General features: G+C 45.2%; 1 protein-coding gene and 1 long non-coding RNA gene across 3 annotated transcripts; one reads left to right on the forward strand and one right to left on the reverse strand.

Annotated features, from left to right (window-relative positions):
- Positions 1-80: 80 nt before the first annotated feature.
- Positions 81-2,234, reverse strand: LOC137877411 (uncharacterized). The gene is made up of 2 exons (XR_011103534.1): positions 2,035-2,234; positions 81-1,857 (listed from the first exon to the last, which is right to left on the reverse strand). It is a non-coding gene; the product is annotated as an uncharacterized lncRNA (long non-coding RNA).
- On the forward strand, positions 1,796-18,619 carry golgb1 (golgin B1). 2 transcript variants are annotated; one of them, XM_068717321.1, is made up of 20 exons: positions 1,796-1,876; positions 3,211-3,289; positions 3,487-3,657; positions 3,811-3,924; positions 4,037-4,204; positions 4,301-4,423; positions 5,043-5,156; positions 5,422-6,118; positions 6,207-6,283; positions 7,098-7,158; positions 7,629-12,690; positions 12,774-13,185; positions 13,276-13,509; positions 13,590-14,426; positions 14,527-14,720; positions 14,834-14,993; positions 15,248-15,348; positions 15,433-15,504; positions 16,368-16,455; positions 16,567-18,619. In XM_068717321.1, exons 2-20 carry the CDS (start codon positions 3,221-3,223, stop codon positions 16,702-16,704), a joined length of 8,892 nt encoding a protein of 2,963 aa, XP_068573422.1. In that variant the 5' UTR covers positions 1,796-1,876; positions 3,211-3,220; the 3' UTR covers positions 16,705-18,619. The 2 variants fall into 2 exon arrangements, with proteins under 2 accessions (XP_068573422.1, XP_068573423.1); XM_068717322.1 differs by having other exon boundaries at positions 4,040-4,204.
- The last annotated feature ends 546 nt before the right edge of the window (positions 18,620-19,165 follow it).

Raw genomic sequence — 19,165 nt, forward strand, 5'->3', positions numbered from 1 at the left:
GATTAATCATGAATAAATAATAAGATTTAGTTGCTGCTCTACTTGTTTCATTCTGTAAATAAAAAAAGAGATTGTAAAACTATTTCGTAGAGACTTTTATTTGGACACCACAGTTTAAAATCAAGAAGATGAGCCGTGGCTGATTGGTACAGTAACTTAACAAATATGATTGAGTTAGTGAAATTAATATAAAAAACATGCATAAAGCCTTTCAATCACAGTGTTGATACAAGAAACAAGGAAAATACTATATATAAAACATACTACTGTAAACATGTCTAAATGAAGCCTCACTTCATAAATCTTGTATTAGTGGTATTGAGCAGCTACAAGTGTAGTTCATGTTTCTAACAGTGCGTTTTTACGACTTGCAACTTGTGTTATAAAAACAACATATTTATATGTTAGTGCATGAACTAAGGTCTAAATATGCAAAAAAAATAAAATATGTATTAATACAAAAGTAAAAATAAAAACGTCATTAGTAAATGCAGCTGTGGGACATTTTAAAGCAACATTTCACTTTTCTTTTTTTTTCATTTCTCATATCGACATTCCAGGAACGGTGAAACTCATATCAGTTGCCTCTTGAACACATTCACAGGACGAGCGTTAGGGGTTTCATTCTGGCAATAAAACTTGCAAAACAGAAGTATACGTTTCAGATAATCACAGGAAAACCACGGGAAGCAACATCTCCACAGGTGCAGCCAGAGTGGCTCGTTTCATTTATCGATACCACAAAAGGATTGGCCAAAATGAAATATTGTGTATTCTTCAGACAGGCACAGATTTTAAAAAAAAAAAACAACAACAACCAAAAAAAACATTTGGGTGACGATGTCGCTTTAAATAAAAAAAAATGTTCCTCTGCTGTAGTGCAATAATGCAATATGGAAAAGACACAGTATGTATGCTCAACATATTTTCCTCTAGTTTGCATGACCCTGTAACATATTTGCATTAACAGTCATATCAGATATTATCATCAGAGATAAGAGTGATGAATGGCAGCAACAGGGTTTGTTCTCTATCGTGTCTCACAAACAGCCTTAAATACAGTTTCCAACATTTTGGAAGAGCATGGAATACACATATTATGTAATCGCATGTAATAATAAAACACAAGTAAGACGATGTAATCAATAGTTATGTTTAAAGAGCTTAAAAAAGTAAAAAGCTTGGATTTTTTAACATCAGTAAGGCCTCATTTTCCGTCTTCGTATTCGGTTTCCAAAAGTTCACCCCTTCTGTTTCAGCTGCAGTCTTTGTTGTCGTCTTCATGTCTAGACAACATGGTCAGACAAAGTTACAACAAACAAGGAGTCACTGTGGCTCCATGTCAGAGCATGGGCAGATCTCTCTGGCACCACCAGCGACACTTTTCCTCTTCCCCCAGTGCAGGTGTCTGTAGATGGAGTCAAACACTGACACCGTGTAGCGTGCAAACAGGGTGGTCCACCTCACTGCATCCACCATCCACTGCACGGAGCGCCCTGCAAAGGCCACAAACACTGCGGTGTAGTGAACCAGCAGCAGCAGACTCCTCCCTAGCTGCCTGCCTTGGTTGATGATCCGGTTGACTCCTTGGTCGTGTCCTGCCATCCTTATTTCTGTCTTCTGAATTCTTCCAGATGTAGAAAATAAAAAATATTTTTCGTTTTTTAAATGTAAACGCAGACACTCCCTAAAAAGGAGTGGACGCCTGCGAATTTGCACACGGTCCCTTAAACACGCGTATCCAGTCCCGTCCAATCAGAGCGAAGGAAGTTTTGTTTCCGGGAATGTTTTGGTGATGTGGCTATGCTCTGCCTTCCATCCGAGGATATATATCACATAAAAAGCAGACAAATTCACCTGGGAAGCAATAGCACAGGTGAGTCAAAGGTTCTTAAAAAAATACACCACTTACTGGGCTGCATTAAAGAGCTGTCACTCACGAAGAAGAACAACTCATCGAAGCAGGTTTTAAAGAAGCTTTCCTTCTAGGTTAGTGACCAGCGTTAGCTCGTTAAGTAGCATTAGCTTACTTACTTGATCGTGGAAAGTAAACACCGGATGTTTCCCCGGATTATCCTGTTCACGCCGCCGTTTCTTAATCTTTAAACGTGCCTACATCTTTTCTGGAGGCGTCGCTGTCCAGCCGCTTGGAACATTTTGCCGTCCATTTTTTTCGCGTTAGCTAGCTTATAATCTTTGCTGTTCTCAAAAAGGGTGACGCAGCCGCAGTGAGAGTGTCCTAGCAGTTTCGGGTAAGGTCGGCTCTGTCCGGTCAGGCTCGGAGGAAAAATAGGCTGGGGGGTGTCTGCCAATGTGTTTCTTTTTTGTTGTGAAAAAAGTAATAAAATATGTGTCAGGTTATAGAATTTATTTAAAGAAATGGTTCTGAAAAATCCCCAAATATTCTAAATATTGTAACATGCATGTATAAACTATTTACATAATTATGCATACATTTTTAGGTTAATCTGTTTATTTTCTCAATAATTGAAAATCATTTGGCCTGTGATATTCTGAGCCCAAAAATGATTATGTTTTCCCCTAATTCCCCTAATTTTGTCATCTACTTGTATGTAGATCTATGTTTATTTTTCCTATCTTTGTAACATTGAGAGCAACTTAAAACCAGAGTCAAAGTCCTTGTAAGCCAGTAAAACTGATTCTGATATCAAATTGCTTATTTCTTTCCAAACACCTCAAACCTAAATATATTTATTACCACATAAGACAAAATAAAAACAGCAAAGCTTCACAGTTGAGCTGCTAATACTAAGAAATATTGACTTGAAAAAAACAATTATTTCTACATCCTTTTGACTAATTGACTCCGCTCTAGTGTAACGTAACATACCGTTGCATGGAGACACTGTGTATACAAAGGTAAAATACAGTAAATATGTTTGGGACTATGTGTATAATCACACCTTGAGAGGACGTGTCATTCAGCTTCCACCTCAAGCTGTAAAAGAGCAAGTGTACATATCCGACATTATATACTGTGTAATACAAACATACGGCTGCTCTGTGAGTAAGATATTATGCTCATTGATGGAGGACATTGCAGAAAGTGTCCAACAGCCGAAATGTTTTGTTACATTTCCACAGTTTTATTTACGGGGAACAGAAGAAGGCTTGCGTAGGTGTGGCAAAGAAATTGAATTATATGCCAGACATTAATAATGTTACTTTTGATATGTTTTCCCCTCACAGAGCCATCTTTATGTTCAGCCGTCTGGCCACAGTCCTCCAGGAGCTCTCTGGAGAGGAGGGCCCAGATGGAGATCCGCAGGTGAGAGAGCAACACATCAGTTATGACAAATTAAAAGAGTATTTGCCAAGGCAGCTTCAAAGGGTAAATCCTCCATTCCTCATAATGCTACTCGGTAGCGTCTTTTATTTGATCACAGAGCTAGAGAGGACTTTATATTATATAGCTGTTAAACTGGTTGAACAGGTGAAATTGACCATACCTGTTTCCTCGAACAGGGCGTGCTGGTGCCTCAGCTCCCTGCCGGCGAGGGCCCGGCTCCTGTGGAGTCTGAGGCCCCTGAGGAGGCCATGGAGAGGCTGGCTCACCTGGAACAACTGGTGGTTCAGCTGAAGGAGTTCATCCGAGACAAAGACACTCAGCTGCTTAACAAAGATGCACAGCTCAAAGTGAATAACCTGTGTGTGTGTGTGTGTGTGTGTGTGTGTGTGTGTGTGTGTGTGTGTGTGTGTGTGTGTGTGTGTGTGTGTGTGTGTGTGTTCTATCAAAAGTCAGTTATATTCTTGGTGTCAACTAATGCTTTTTGTGCTACATATCTACAGAACGAGAAAGAGGAAGCTGAGGCTCGCTTCACCAAGCTCAAAATGCAGGCCAAAGCCAAGATGGTGGTGCTCAACAAACAGATAACGGATTTGAGAGGACAAGGAGGAGCAACAGTAAGTTTGAATGAAGCCAAATAGCCTCAGCCTCAAATCCTCCTACAGCAACGATCTTACACAGACTAAGATATACGTTTGTATCTGACTTGAACATCTGTTTTGTCTACAGCAGAGTCCAGACAGCTCTTTCACAGGAGCCGGTGCTGCAGCCGAGGAGGAGCTCCAGGAGCTGAAGAACAAGCTGAGTGAGGAGGAAGCCAAAAGCAGAGAGCTCTGGGAGCAACTCCAGACCATAGAACGGATCCTTCAAGAGAAGCAATCTGCCCACGCTGAACAGGTGACATATCTGGGTCTCTCATTACATGTAGTCGCTTTCTGTTAACAAACGATGGCTTTCAATGATTTGTTGTGTTTTTGTTTTTTTTGTGTTCAGTTGGGGAAACTGCAGGCTGTGGTCTGTGAGAAGGATGTGCGATTCCAGGAACAGATCCAGAAACACGAGGAAGAGCTGCTGAGGGTCACAACGCAGTCTCAGCGTGACAGCGAGCTTCAGCAGGTAAAAGACCCGTCAGATCTTTAAATGAACGGATCTTTGTTTTGTGGTTTATTCATTTATAATCAACCCATTCATCCCCTACTCTTATTCTTTTAGAATTCTTCTTTTTTTCTTCTTTTTTTTTGTTGATTGTAGCGCTGCAATTACTGTGATTATTGATTAATCTGCTGATTATTACCTTAATTAATTGTTTGGTCAATAAAATGTCAGAAACAATATCTCAAATATATTCAGTTTACTATTATAGAAATATTTATTTTGCGATAATAATTACTTGAATGATGCATTAGTTATCAAACTTGATTGATTGCAGGTTGATTCTTTTTTTTTTTTTTATTCTATCCTCAGTCCCTCATTTCAGATGAGAATAACCTCCAGACCAGGCCAACCGTAGTCCATGAACTGTAACTGTAACACTTTATTCTGAAAATAGTTTGAGCTAAAACCCATTATTTAATTACAGTTTGATAACTGGCACATAACTCAGTTCCTCTCGAGGGGATAAACACAAAAAATGTTTCAGGTTTTCCACTTGTAAAAGAGCAGATGATGGCCACACTTCACAGATACATCCATTGTTTGTTCGATGATTTGGTCTCTTTGTGTTTGACTGTCCCAGGCCCTGCATGCAGCACAGAGGCGTTGTGAAGAACTCGAGGAGGCCTTAAACTCTCGGTCCCAAACGCTGGAAATGCTGCAGGAGGAAGTGAGCAGTGCTGATCAACAAAAACAGGTACAGAACCTGACGCACTGGATGCCATTTGTGCAGATATTTCTAGTGTGTTGATTTAGAGACTGTTGTGCATGTTGGCACATATTTACAGATGCTTCAGTTGTAATGAATAGTGCTCCTGCTTGATGAAAAGAAAACTGCTCAAACAGTCACACCCTTATCTTGACGGCACATCACAATTATGCATTGTTGCACACAACACACACCCACAACACACACCCACTCACGTCCTCTTTCTCCTTCTCTCCATCTAATTTCTGCTCAGATCTTGACTGCCCAGTTCCGGCAGATGGAGCAGGAGCTTGCCGAGGCCGTCAAGCAGAGGGAGGAGGAGAGGCAGCAGTGGGCCGAACAGGCCGGCAGGGCCGATGCGGAAGTCGCAGCCCTCCGAACCAGCCTGGAGGACTTAGAAAGAGAGAGGACGGAGGTGGCCGAGCATGAGGGCGAGCTGGCCTCCCTGAGAGAGGCGGAGCATGTTGGTCGGGAGGCTCTGGAGAAGGAAAAGACGGAAGTTGCCAGATTGGAGAGAGAACTGGCTCTGATGAAAGAGGCTGAGCTCGCGGCCGTCCAAGCGAGCCGTGACGCTTCGGAGAGCGACAGGGCGGAAATAGTTCGGCTGGAGAGTGAACTTGCATCCGCGAGAGAGGCAGTCGTCCATGCCAGCCAGGACGCCTCAGAGAGGGAGGAGTCGGAAGTTGATAAGCTAGAGCGAGAGCTGGCCTCGCTGAAGGAGGAACATCAAGATGCCCAGAAGAAGGCTGAGATCCTGGCTGAAATTTGGGGACCTCTGCGGTCTCTGGCTCTTGAAGAAGCAGCCGAAGAAGTGCCCCTCCCCGCTGACCTTTCCCTGTTCCTGGACACTGTGCAGTCTGTTGAGACTCAACTGAAGAGACTGAAAGATGAACGCAGCGAGAGGGAGGAACATTGTGTCGAGCTCACCCACACCATGGAAACCCTGCAAGGTATGGAACTGTTTCTGTTTATGAAGTTCAGGCATGGCAAACCTTTTAGCTTCATCAAGATGTTTAAATGTGAATCTCTCATTTTCAGAACAACTTGACAGAAAAAACACAGAGCAGGAGGAAACCACTGCCACGATACAACAGCTGCAGCATCAAATCGTAACGGTCAGTGCTCAGAACCCATGAACACCTGGTATTATTAAATGATCTGTAGCTGGATGCATTAACTGGATAATGGCATTTAATCAACGGTCTTCTTCATTTATAACCGGTGTTGAAATACTTTGTTGTCCTTCAAATGTGGTTCTCAAAACACAGAAGCAAGTTTCTGCTCAACACCAGAATTTAGCAACGTTTCTTACTTGATGTAAATTCAAAAGGAAATCTTAAATAAGCTCCTTGATACTCTGCAAGTCTTATCATCTCAAGCAAAGATTTAACTTCAAAGTTTATCACTGCCTTCGTAATGACTTTCTGTTTTTCTGTCTCTGTGTTTATATGATCAAAAAAGGTGTTGGAAGCGTAAGATGTGGGACTGGAAGCTTAGTATAAGCTGAGGTATAAGAAGTTAAAGTAGTTCTCAGTAATCTGTCTACAAAGTCAGACAAACGTGTCTTTTTATTGTACCTCTTCTTTAAATTACAGTTTGAATTTTATTTTGAGAGCAGGTCAGTCAGACTGGTCCTCTACACCTGGTCCAGGGTCACAACATGTGTCTGGCCGATGTAGGGTCATAGACAGACAGTGGCTACTGCGCCTAATCCCCTCTGCACTGATCCACTGTTAGGACTGACCGTCTTATCTGCCCTTCACCTCACGCTACAGCCGTGTGTGCTGCTGATACACAGTAGATTTAACAATCATAGAAGCCATACAGAGTGTTGTCCGCCGTCTTTTTGTACAGGAAATTATCTCCAGTAAATGTTTAATCATGAGATCAAAAAGCTTTAATCTTGCCGAATATGTTTTTTTGTTTCAGGCGTCTGAAAGGGACGATGTGACTGAACCATCGGCAGAGGATTCATCTGAAGCTAATAAAGGTACAAAAATAAAATTCATACGTAACATGGAACATAATGGTTAAGATCAGTACACACACACACACACACACACACACACACACACTAAAAGGGATTCTGCGCTGCCTGTCACAGGTGTTTGTTTACCTTTTATGCAGCTCTTATTTACATACGTAGATACTCTATGCAGGGACAAAATTGGAGCCATAACTTGACATTACTGAGTGTGAGGCACTGATGAAAAATATATATATATATATGGACATTTACTTAAGTTTGTTGTACAGCTATAGTTACCAGCTACTGTGTAGCTTTAGATTAGTAATACTAAATATAATCAACAAATAAATCATGATGCTTCAGAGCTGAAATGATAAGTCAATCGACAGAATATGAATCGGCAACTATTTTGATATTCAATTAGTCGTTTAGGTCATTTTTTTCTAGCAAAGATTTTTCTAATAACTTACTCCTTTTGTTGACTTCCACAGCACACTTACTGGAACTGGAGCAGCAACTTTTAGAAAAAGACAATGAGCTGGTTGCCTTGCGAGAATCCCTCAGACTGGCTAACGAGCACAGCTCCAGTGGGGCGTCATCATGTGAAACCTACGATCAGACTCCAGATCAGGGTCAGGATGGCAGTGCGGCCCCCCATGACAGTTCTGCGGCCCTTCCTGACTTCATGGAGGATACACAGGAAGAGGAGACCACCTTAGTTGCTGAGGACACCTCGGTCCTCTCCATTTCTGCTGATAATGAGAGCAGCCCAGAGCTTATTGGACACCAGTCTGAGTCCCCAGAAGAATCCAAAGGGACCTCCTCAGATGAGATGGTCGCCAGTAGTGATTCAGAGGTGGCCCACAGCAGCTGGACCCTCCTAGAAGCTGTGAATCAAGATGGAGGCCAGGAGTGGCCGTCCATCATGCAGGACTTTGGCCAGCTGCAGCTGCAGTCATGGGAGGCAACGAGCATGGAGCAGGAAACCTCCACGGTTCAAGTCGAGTCCTCCTCTGTCATCATCCGAGAGACGGTGCAAGTTCATGTAACTCAGCACGGTTCTTCCACCTCAGATGGTGACGTGGCCTCTGGTCAGGTCTTCGCTCAGGCCTTAGCTGAGGAGCTTCAGAGGAGGTACAGTGAGCTCTTGGCTGAGCTTCAGAGGCTCAGAGAGGCAGCTGCAGAGTCACAGGAGAAAATCAAGAGTCTGGAAGATGAAACGCAGTCCCTTACTGCTGCCAAAGAAGAGGCCGAGTCCCAAGGCAATAGTTTTATAGAGGAGCTTAAGTCAGCCAGAGAGGAGTTGGACAAGCTCTCTCAGCAACTCAGCTCCGTGGTGGAGAAACACAGTGTTGAAATGCAGCTTCTGGAAGATCAGATAGACATTTTAAGCACTGAAAGAACAATTAAGGAAGAGAAGATCCAGGCCCTGCAGACTGATCTGGAAATGGCCCGCCAAGCTTTCTCCGAGCAGGAGGGGCAGGCCAGGATGCTGAGTGCTCAGCTGGAAGACAGAGAGCTCCTCTCCTCCGAGCTGGAAAGGAGGCTTCAAGATATGGAAAGCAGCATGCTGGAATACTCTCAAACATCAGATATTAACAGTGACACTTTGTCAAAGAAGGACATGGAGATCAGCGAGCTGCACGACCGTCTCAGCCAAAAAGAGCAAGAGGTGATGGAGCTCAATGACAGCATGTCTGCTAAGCTCCTCCAAGCAGAAGAAGAGAAGTTCCAGACAAACGGTGAAGTCAATAAACTGAAGGAGCAGATAGTGGACCTTGAGAAAGTCCGGGACGAGAAACACAAAGTGAGTTCTGAAGACTCAGCCGCTCATGTGGATGATGAACTTGTGAGTGTGCGAAAAGAGAAGGGAGTGCTGGAAACCCAGCTGACGACCACAAAGAAGAAGTTGCAGGCTGCACTTGTGCAGCGCAAAGACCTCATGAGGAAGGTTGCCGATTTTGAGGTCGAAGCAAAGAAACGGACAGAGCGAGATGAAACGGCAAAGGGAGAAACTCCTACAGAAGTTCCTGAGGTAGAACAATCTAGAGGACATGAGATTCAGGAAATGGAGGCTAAAGTCATCGAACTCGAGCAAGCTTTAAGATCCAAAGAAGAGGCAGTTGAGACCCTTGAGCTGAAAATCAGCCAGCAGGATCAAGTTCTCACCGAGACGCTCGATCTGAATAGAAAGCTAAGTGAAGAAGCTGCAAACTCTCAGCAGGCGGACAGTTCTTCTGAAACAACTGTGTTGCAATCCCAAGTGGCCTCTCTGGAAGCAGAGTGTGAAACCCTTCAGAAGAAAGTTCAAGACGCCCAAGAATCTCGCAAGGAAACCATCCGCAAGGCAAAAGAGAAAGACAGGCACCACCGCGAACAGCTGAAGCAGCAGAAAGAAGAATACGGCGAGCTCGTGGAACGTTTTGAGGTGCAGAGCGGCGAGCGAGAAGAGCTTCTGACCAAAGTCAGAGAATTAGAAGAGAAAGTGAGCGCTGAAGGAGAACCTCGTCAGGAGACCAAGCGACTGGCAGAAAATGTGGCAAAGCAAGCAGCAGGCGATTGGGTCCAGGAGGACTGGGTGGATTTTGCCACATCTGAGACGGATTCGTCGCGGCCACATTCCAGCGACCCAGTTCAGCATTTTGCAGAGCAGTCTGACGTCCTCTCTGCACAAATGGAGGAATCTGTGAACGCACTCAGAGACGAGATCCAGACTGTGCGGCTGGCTAACACAGAGCTAGAGAAGCAGCTGCAGGAAACCCACACCAGTTTGTGTCTGAAAGAGGGTGAATTATTGGAATTGGGCAAAGAGCTACTCGCACTAAGAGAAAAGGAAAGACAGATCGATGCACTGTCGGAGGAAATTTGTGATCTTAGAGAAAAGTATCACCAGGCTGAGTCTTACGCTGAATCCCTGAAAGCAGAGATGGAGGCCGAAGCAGCAACTGCGGATTCTACAGCGTCCATCACAACTCTTCAGACCGAAGTGCAGGACTTCAAGCAGTTCCTCGATGATAAAAACCATGAAATCATGGAGCTGAGTCAGCAGCTCAGCGAGCAGAACTCTCTCATACGCTCAATGCAGGACACAGTGTCTCAGAAGGATCAGCTAATAGCTTCCTTACAGGAAGAACTGCAGGCCGAGCAAGAAAAAGCCCAAAGGTTAGAGGTTGAGGTTCCACTGAAGCAGGAGGAAGGAAAAGACAGCGAGGCAAAGATCCAGCAGCTTCAGCGAAAGCTTCAGGCGGCTCTGATCTCTCGCAAAGATGTCTTGAAAGAAAACAAAACCCAGAAGGAGCAACTAGCTTCAACTGAGAAGCTTGTTGCTGAGCTGCAGCAGAAAATTGAGTCGGCAGAAGATGAGCTGGAGAAGCTCAGAGCGGAAAGAGTTAAACTGATTGATGAGGTTGACCGGACATTGCTGGAAAACCAAAGCCTGGGATCGTCCTGTGAGAGCCTCAAACTGGCCATGGAGGGCATACTGACCGAGAAAGATGCTTGGAAGAAAGAAGTGGAGCTGGCGAAAGAAGAGGCGGCCAGAGCCTGCGGAGAATGGGAGGAAAAGGTTCAAGGCATGAAGGAGGAGTACGAGACCCTGCTCAAGTCGTATGAAAACGTGAGCGACGAGGCAGAGCGAGTGAGGAGAGTCCTGGAGGCCGCCAGGCAGGAGAGGCAAGAGCTCGCGACCCGGGTGAGGACCCACGAGGCTGGGAGGCAGGAAGCCGAAAGACAGGTGGAAGAGGCACAGAAAGAGGTGACTTCAGTGAAAGACAAAATGAGAAAGTTTGCCAAAACAAAGCAGCAGAAAATCCTGGAGTTAGAGGAGGAGAATGAGAGACTTAGCGAGATGCAGGACAAGACTGTAATAAGACGAGAGGGCAAGGCTCTCAAAGTTGAGGTTGAAAGACTTCAAGCTGAGTTGGATGCTACTGTGGCAGAAAAGGACTCTTTAGGGCAGCAGATTGAAGAGTTGAGGGAACAACTTGCCCGGACAAGAGAGAAAGAAGACATTGTAATTCAAGCTCCTTTGCTTAGCTCTGCAGCGGGTGTAGAAGAGGTTGTCACTGCCCAGCAATCAGACATAATCATGACCAAAGCAGAGCCTGTTGGGAGTCAATGTGAAGACAGAGATAGACCCTCAACTCCAGAAGAGACACCAGCTGACCAAATAGCTGCAGTGCATGCACCAGAAACACATTCACAACCTACTGAGGAAAACGAAAAGGCAGAAATGACGGAAAGTTTTAAAGTTTTATTAGAGAATAAAATGAGGGAGATGGAGGAAGCTGTCAATGCAGAACGGGAACTGTGGCAGGAACAGGAGGCTGGACTCAGAGCCGAGCTGGCTTCTCTCGAACGAGATCTTCAGGAGAGTAACGAGAAGGAGAGCCTTGTGGCGTCGCTAGAGAAGTGCCTTCAAGAGGGCAAAGAGAGAGAAAAGAGTCTGGTTGAAGAGGGATCAAAGAGGGAGGCCCAGTTCAAGGAGCTGCTCAGAAGCCTCGAAACTGAGAAAGACAACCTGGAGGAGCGTCTGATGAACCAGCTGGCTCAGCTCAACGGGAGCATCGCCGGCTACCAGCAAGAGGCAGCAGACAACCGCGAGCACCTCGCTGAGCTGCAGCGGGAGGTGGAGAGGCTGGAGAGGGAGCGAGCCGAGCTGGAAGCCGAGGCTCGGAGTGAGAGTGACCGGGCTGCCAGGCTGGAGGAGGACATGAGGCAAGCCCAGAGAGAAAGAGCTGAAGCCGAAGCAGAGTCGGGTAAGCAGAGGGAGCTGGAGCAACAGCTGAGGTCTGCCCAGAGGGTCCGAGAAGGCAGCCAGAGCAGAGCGCGTCAGCTGGAGGAACTGTTGCGGGAGAAGCAGCTGGAGGTCCGACAGCTGCAGAGGGACTGCATCAAGTACCAGGAGAGGATCAGCGAACTGGGTCGAGAAGCTAAGTCGCTGCAGCTAGGCCACGATGAGTTCCACAGCAAGCTAGAACAATCCCAACTGGAGACTTCCAAAACCACGGAAGACCTGAAAAGGTGTGAAGCAGAGTTGGCCAGCTGCAAATCCCAGCTGGACGAGGCCCAGGCGCAGGCTCGCGAGGCTTTAGCTGAGAAAGCCACCGTTGAACAGAATGCACAAAAGAAAGAGGCCTCGTTGAAAGCGGAGGCAGAGCAAACCCTCGACTCTGTGAGATTCAGGCTCGGAGCCGAACTGAAGGAGATGGAGCTGAGACTGGAGGAGGTGGACAGAGAAAGGGACCGGGAAGAGGAAGCCACTCTGGAGGCCAGAGAGGTGGCAGAAGGAGCCGAGAAACGCGCCCAGGAGATGCAAGCCCGTCTGGACGAGTCTCTGGCCAGGTTAGCCGCCTTCTCGCGCTGCATGTCCTCACTGCAAGACGACCGGGACAGAGTTGTGGACGAGACCCGACAATGGGAGACTCGCTTTAATGACGTGCTGCAGAGCAAGGAGGCTGAAGTTCGGGAGGCTGAAACAAGGGCCAAGGAACTGGCAGAACAGCTTCAGAGAGAATCGGCACTGAAAGATGAACTTCAGCTTTCAGTGGACAGGTAAGGATCGTCTCTCTGCATTTGTCTTATTTCCTCAGCTTTTTAGCTCAAAGCTCACAAGATTATTTATTTTTTTCTTTCAGACTTGAAAAAGCAGACAAAGATTGGCAGCTGAAACTGGAAGAGGAGGTAAAGAAAGTCGCTGAGAGCCAAGCTGCCCTAGAGGAGGCGAGCAGCAAGCTTCTACAAACTACAACTGAGCTGCAGTCTGCACAACATGAAGCCCATGCCCTGAAAAATGAGGTGGAGAGTCTCAAGCAGAGGACCAGAGCTCTGGATGAGGCTGTGGGTCGGCTGCAGGGTGAAGTCGACCAGGCAAGGACTGAGCTGAGGGAGAGGGAGGCAGAAGAGAGGCGGCTCTGTCTGAACGTGGAGCAACTAGAGACAGACCTGAGGTCCTCTAAGGCCTTGACAGAGAGCCTGCAGACTGAGTTAAATGAGAAGGAACGCAGAGAGATGGAAATGCTGGTGGAGAAGGAGCAAGCTGTTGCTCAGGTATTAACTTGTTTTTGTCTACAGTGCATTTTGTATATTGTTCATAGATGCCAAATTTCCCATCATTCATTCGTGTGTTTTGCTTCCCAGGCTGCAGAGGAAGCGAGAAAGGAGGCCGACAGCCGGGCACAAGAAGCCGAGGGGGAGCTGGAGCAGAGAAGAGGGGAACTGCGGGATCTGGAAGAAAAAATGCGAAAGGCAGAGGAAGAGAGCAACAACAGCAAAGCCAGACTGGACTCTTTCATGAAAGCCATGGGCTCCCTGCAGGACGACAGAGACCGAGTCCTCAACATGTACAAACAGCTGGAGGAGAAGCACCTGCAGGTAACGCAGACAAAACGAAAGCCTATAAGATATGTCGAGCTTTATTTAGTAGCCAATGTAATGTTTGTATTGTGTACCAGGTGATGTTGGAGAAAGATGGCCTGATCCAAGAGGCGGCGGGGGAGAACAACAGCCTGAAAGAGGAGCTGCGCTCTCTGCTTGTCCAGAGAGACGACCTGTACGCTGAAAAGGCCCAGCTATCGGCTCAGCTTCACGGCTACCGCGATGAACTTAACCAAGTCCTGAGCATGAAGGACTCCCAACACAAACAGCTTCTGGCAGCTCAGCGAGAGCGCATTGCCTCCCTGGAAAAAGAACGCGAGGAATTGGAAAGTCGGGTAAAGAGCGTGAGCAGAGCCAGGGAGATGGAGGTGGAGGTGGAAGCAGTCAGAGTGGAGAGGGAGACCCTCAGTCAGGCTGTTGACTTTAAGACGGCATCACAGGTGATAGATGCTCCCGGCGCAGAAGTTGAGAAGCTGAGGGAGCAGCTGCAAGCGGCGAGAGATCAAGCGGCGGCGTTGGAGGAGACCCTACAGAAGGACAGACAAGCGCAGGAGAGCAAGAGCAAAGAGCTGGCGGAGCTGCGATGGGAGGGAGGCGTGATGCGGACGGAGTCGGAGACCGCTCAGGAGAGGGTGGCAGAGCTGGCCAGGGACTTGCTGGCTGTCGAACAGAGTCTGCTGGAGGAGAGGGAGGCGACGACGCAGCTGAGAGCAGAGAACCAGTCATTCTCAAAAGCCATGGCCTCCCTCCAGGACAGCAGGGACCAGGCGCTAAACAAGGTCCAGGAGCTGAGCCTGAGGCTGGAAGAGATGAGTAAGGCAGGCGCGGCGCAGAGCAGCCCTGCAGGCTCCACTGGAGAAGTGTGGGGGCTGAAGAACGCACTACAAGCCCTGCAAAATGACAGGGAGAGACTGGTGAGTCACATGTCAGACCACAACTCTCCTGGCAAAGAATATAAGTAACGTAAACGGTTTGATAATGTGGATTTGATATATTTTTGTATTTTGTGTGCAGCTGGAGCAGCTTCAAGCGCAGTCGTCTGAGCTCAAGATGCAGAAGTCAGAGCTGGCTCGACTGGGAGCAGGAGAGCTGATTAAAGTCAGCCAGGAGCTATTTGAGGAGAAGAGGAAGACCGAAGACATGCTGGCTGACATAATGCAGCTCGGGGATATGGTGGAAATGGGCAAGCAGGAGATAGAAGCTCTCAGGTGAGCCACAGAGCCGGCGCTCTGTCATCGTACATTGCCGCTGTTTTTAATCAAGCAAAGTGGCACAAAAAGCCTTTCATCGTGCGTGAATTTGTCTGCCTTGTGCTTGTTAGACTGGAGCGTATGGACTGGATGGCTCAAGCAGAGCAGCTGAAGCAGCAGACCCTCGCCACGCTCTCGGAGAGGGACCAACAACTGCGGCAACTCAGCGCCATGCTGGAGGAAGCCCGCGCTCACAAACCCAAACTTCAGCAGGAACACTATCAGAGAGAGGTATACATTTTGTTGTACTTCTGACTTTTTATTAGGACTTTTTTGGCACAAATGCCTCCAGGTTGTGTGTTTGTGTCATTCGTCATTTTTTTAGTTCCACATCTCACACCACATTGGGTGTCGGTAATCTCTACTGGCCCTCCAGAAATGTGGCTTGCGGAAGACGTGATATAAACAAGAAAATCAGCAAGACGTAGGACGATGATGTTGCATGTAATGTGAATTTTCTACAATGTCCTTGTCCTTCTCAACAGGGCACAGAGGAAGTGGACAGCGCTCCAGGAGCCCCACAGGAGCGAAGCAGCCTTGTAGACAGCCACGCCTACGTAGCTGAGGTCAAAGAGCTCCAGAGAAGGTATAGTACAGGTGAAACCTTACAAGAAAGGCTGTTTGGATAAAACATGTCGATAATAATCAGCGTTTAATTCTTTTGCGTCAGGCTGGGTGAAGAGATGCAGCAGAGGGTGGCTGCGGAGGAGCAGCTAATGGCCACACAGGATCGATTCAAACGGTATGAAATATGAGTCATGATAACAGAGAAGGCATATTAAAGCTTTAAGAAATATTTGTATTTTTTCATCGGAATATAATGACTGAAAGGTGTGGCTTGGCTTCTAGTGACTAAAACACCTGGATCTAAAGAGCTTTTTAGCATCCTTCAGCTCATTGTTTTGGTTTTTTCGGCCCATTTTACTTTACTCTCTCGTCTCATCAAAGCCGTTTCCAGCAGGCAGATGTTTTTCTCAAAACATGAACCGTACTGTATGCTACCTTCCCAGCTGTAAACTACAGACACACAGCCGCTAGCTGGTTAACATAGGGGAGCATTTAGCAGCTTAAGAGACAGATATTTCTCTCATGAGTTGGTGGAGACCAAAACAGAGTGAGAAGAAAAGTGAATATTGGCATTCATCAGGTGTCGAGAAACCCAACTGGACAACAACAAGTATACAACAAGAAGTATTAAAAATAGAAATAGAGGTACCCTATGCACCATAAATATACTATTTTTATCGATTAAACTGTCAAGTATTTTCTCGATTAGTTGTTTGACTTTATGTCACTTTGTCAACTGTTCAAAAAAACTAAGCTAAAATCTTCAAATCTTGCTTTTCATGTCTTAACAAACAGTCCAAAACCAAATGAAGAATTATAATAGAAGACATTGATCATAAGTTTGTTCTCGATTAAATGTTGCATAATGTTGAGACTAATGATCATATTCTGCAATGACTGTTGACTAATGGGGCTTTAATATGCTTTGTGTCGTTTCTCTGCATTTACATCATTCATTTTTTGCTCTGACGGATTTGTTCAATCCACAAAATGTGACCGCTAACATCATTTTTTTTTTTGTTTTTTTTATATGATAAGTCACAGCCAGGCTAAATGGCCCTCTGCACAAGAAGAGGATCACTCAGACACTGCTCTTCTGATCGAGCCGGAAGGAGTTGTCACCCGAGTAAGGCTCCGCTAATGTCCCGTACCACCTCATTTGTCATTTTTAATAGCTCTAGTAATAAAGACTCATGCGCTGAATGTTTCCCGTAACCTTGTCCTCCCTCTCCTGCAGACTCGGAGAGGTGGTCCGGGTTTGACGCGGATGCTCCGAGTGGCTTTCTGCTCCCGTCAGCGCACGCCTCTGCTGTTGAGCCTCTATCTGCTCACCGTGCACGTCCTGCTGCTGATGTGTCTGGGCGGATACCTCTGAAAGCAGCTCCCTTTAAGAGAAAAACCTGACAGATAAGAGATGGAGAGAGGAGGGGGGGGGGGGGGGAAAGAAAATGGAAATGTGACTCAGACCTAACCCAAGCCATCAATATGTTTTATATTGTTACATGGAATAAACTATAGAAGGGTGTGAAGGATGTTCTACACACAAACGTTGCACTTAACAGGACTTCTGCTTTTAGCCAAAGTATGTAGATTTATGGAGGAAGCTGTTGCTCTTGTATGACTTTGAGGGAAACCCGAGCAGAGAGGACGTAAACGGACTCATTTTTCGTCCTTAAAATCTATGGTTTTATATGGTGGGAAGGTAGATTCTTAATCATGTATGCTGGCAGATTGTGTTTTTCACGTGCCTTTAGATTTGGATAGAAAAACGTTACGTTAGAGCAAAAAAAACCCTGACATTTTGGGGACTAGTTTAACGTTGAGCTAAATGTCCGTTAATAATGACGCCACAGTCAGCAGTTAGCTTAGCATCCAGGCTGGAAACGTTTAGCCTCGCTCTGTCAAATGGTAACAAAATGCACCCAAAAGCACCTCCAAAGCCCACTATTAGATACTTTATACCTCGTTTGTTTAATTCACACAGAAACCAAAAGTAACCATTTTCCAGAGGTTAATTTCCGGAGGTGTTTACACAATAGTGTAGTGACCGAGGTATATTTTGCATTTGAGCGCAGAACGTTGAATTGTGGTTTAAATACTTAACAAAACGAGAAATAATGTGTCAGTTAGTGAGCTTTAGAGGTTCTTTTAGGGGCTAGCTGTTCCCCCATTTCCACTATATGATAAGCTAACCATCTGCTCATATCTGCCGAACAGACAGATATGAGAGCGATATCAATCCTGTCATCTAATATGCGTATACTTCCCAAAATGTCAAAGCTATTATTTTCAGATGGCTTGAGGTTCAGGGCATGCTGTTATAGTCCAGTCTCTTCCTCTTCTACTCATTTCATGCACAAAAAAAAAAAACGGAGCACAGTGCAATTTAAGTTCCACATTCCTATTGTGGGTTTCCTTTTCTTTTCTTCTTATATAAATCACATGTAAACAAAAGGGAGCTTATTGATATTTGTACATTTGTAAGTGTATTATGTCTGTCAGCTGGATGTGGGTTTTCCCCTCTTGCATATCCGATAAGATTCCCAGTCCATGCTCCTCTAGCATGGACTTAGATTTTACAGTTTGCTCTGTAGTTCTTATGGCGGATGAAGTTGCCATTCTGGTGCAATGTTACCACCGTGTGGCTTCATTCCAGAGGACAAAGACTAATGATATCCGTCCCATTATAGACTACTGTGATGTAGCATAATTTATTGCCATAACGGTTAAAATGATCCTCATGTATATTGACATCATCCACTCGATTCTTGTTTATTTAATTGCTCACTGTTGGGGAAATGATCCCTCTGTTCTCCTCTTCCTAAACATTCATGTTCTTATTCACATCTTACACCGAAACTTACTTTTAACTGTAAATAACTGTTTAAAAGGGCTGTATAGAAAACTAAAATATAATAAAAGTGTTGGTGGTGTAGATCAGGGACAGGTCTTGTCAGGCATTAATTATTTACTCATTTGTGTGTTAATTTTAATTCTAATTCAGCAAATCAAAACATAATTTTTTTGTTGTTTTGTTTGTGAAGTAATTAGGAAATGGGTTTCACTAATCAATGATTTTGCCGTTTCAGAAATATAATTCATAATTGTGGGAGTGACATCATGACATACTGTGACATTTTGTAATTCACACAATTACGCGCTGTGTCTTAAAAACTCTTAATGCTTCTCTGTATATTGGAAGAAGCATAATGTAAACACACTGTCTTTTGTTTGCACATTCACTTTTTGCAAAAGTGCGTATAGCACAGAATAAAGATGAAACGTATAAACTGTGTTTGTCTGTACTGAGGTCAGCCAGTGAAATGGAAATGTGGAAGTTAAAATAGTACAGATATAGTTTAATAAATTAACTACTGAGCCAGAGGAAATGTTAATATTAAGTATATTAGTCTTTTTATCATGAAGGATGTGAACTTCTCTGGAAGGAGATTGTTGTTTTGCTTATGTGTGCCTGAATCTAATCGAGGTTTCAGAACTATTGTTTTACACTCTTTCATCATTAGAACACTGACACCTGAAGCCAAGTTTAATGCTTACAAATCAACAACAACGTGTAGTAATTCTTTCCCAGGTTTCTCCTATCGCTGTGGTTCATTGTGTATAAGCTGTGTGAGTCTGCCCCCAAGTGTTGTAACTGCGTTACAGCCGGCTGAATCAACAGTTGTAGCGGACCCTGCATTCAAGTTCTGCTCATAAAATAGATTTAAAGGGAAACTTATAACTATAAGTGATGGTGATAACTGCCAGTGTCCGTGTGTTTTAAGTGTTTGTGGTCTAAAGTAGTTGTAGCTCTTGAATCCCAAAACTCCTCATTT

The sequence above is a fragment of the Cebidichthys violaceus genome, unplaced genomic scaffold, assembly GCF_023349555.1.
Source record: "Cebidichthys violaceus isolate CVI_PGR_0920_01 unplaced genomic scaffold, fCebVio1.0.p SCAF_21, whole genome shotgun sequence".
Taxonomy (NCBI): Eukaryota; Metazoa; Chordata; class Actinopteri; order Perciformes; family Stichaeidae; genus Cebidichthys; species Cebidichthys violaceus.

What these genes read in the sequence shown, in the direction of transcription:
- golgb1 (XM_068717321.1), top strand. Translation starts at nt 3,221, where the DNA reads ATGTTCAGCCGTCTGGCCACAGTCCTCCAGGAGCTCTCTGGAGAGGAG. An exon ending in CACCATGGAAACCCTGCAAG is followed by an intron (nt 6,119 to 6,206) that starts GTATGGAACTGT and finishes TCTCATTTTCAG; the next exon opens with AACAACTTGACAGAAAAAAC. An exon ending in AGGAGCAAGCTGTTGCTCAG is followed by an intron (nt 13,186 to 13,275) that starts GTATTAACTTGT and finishes TTTGCTTCCCAG; the next exon opens with GCTGCAGAGGAAGCGAGAAA.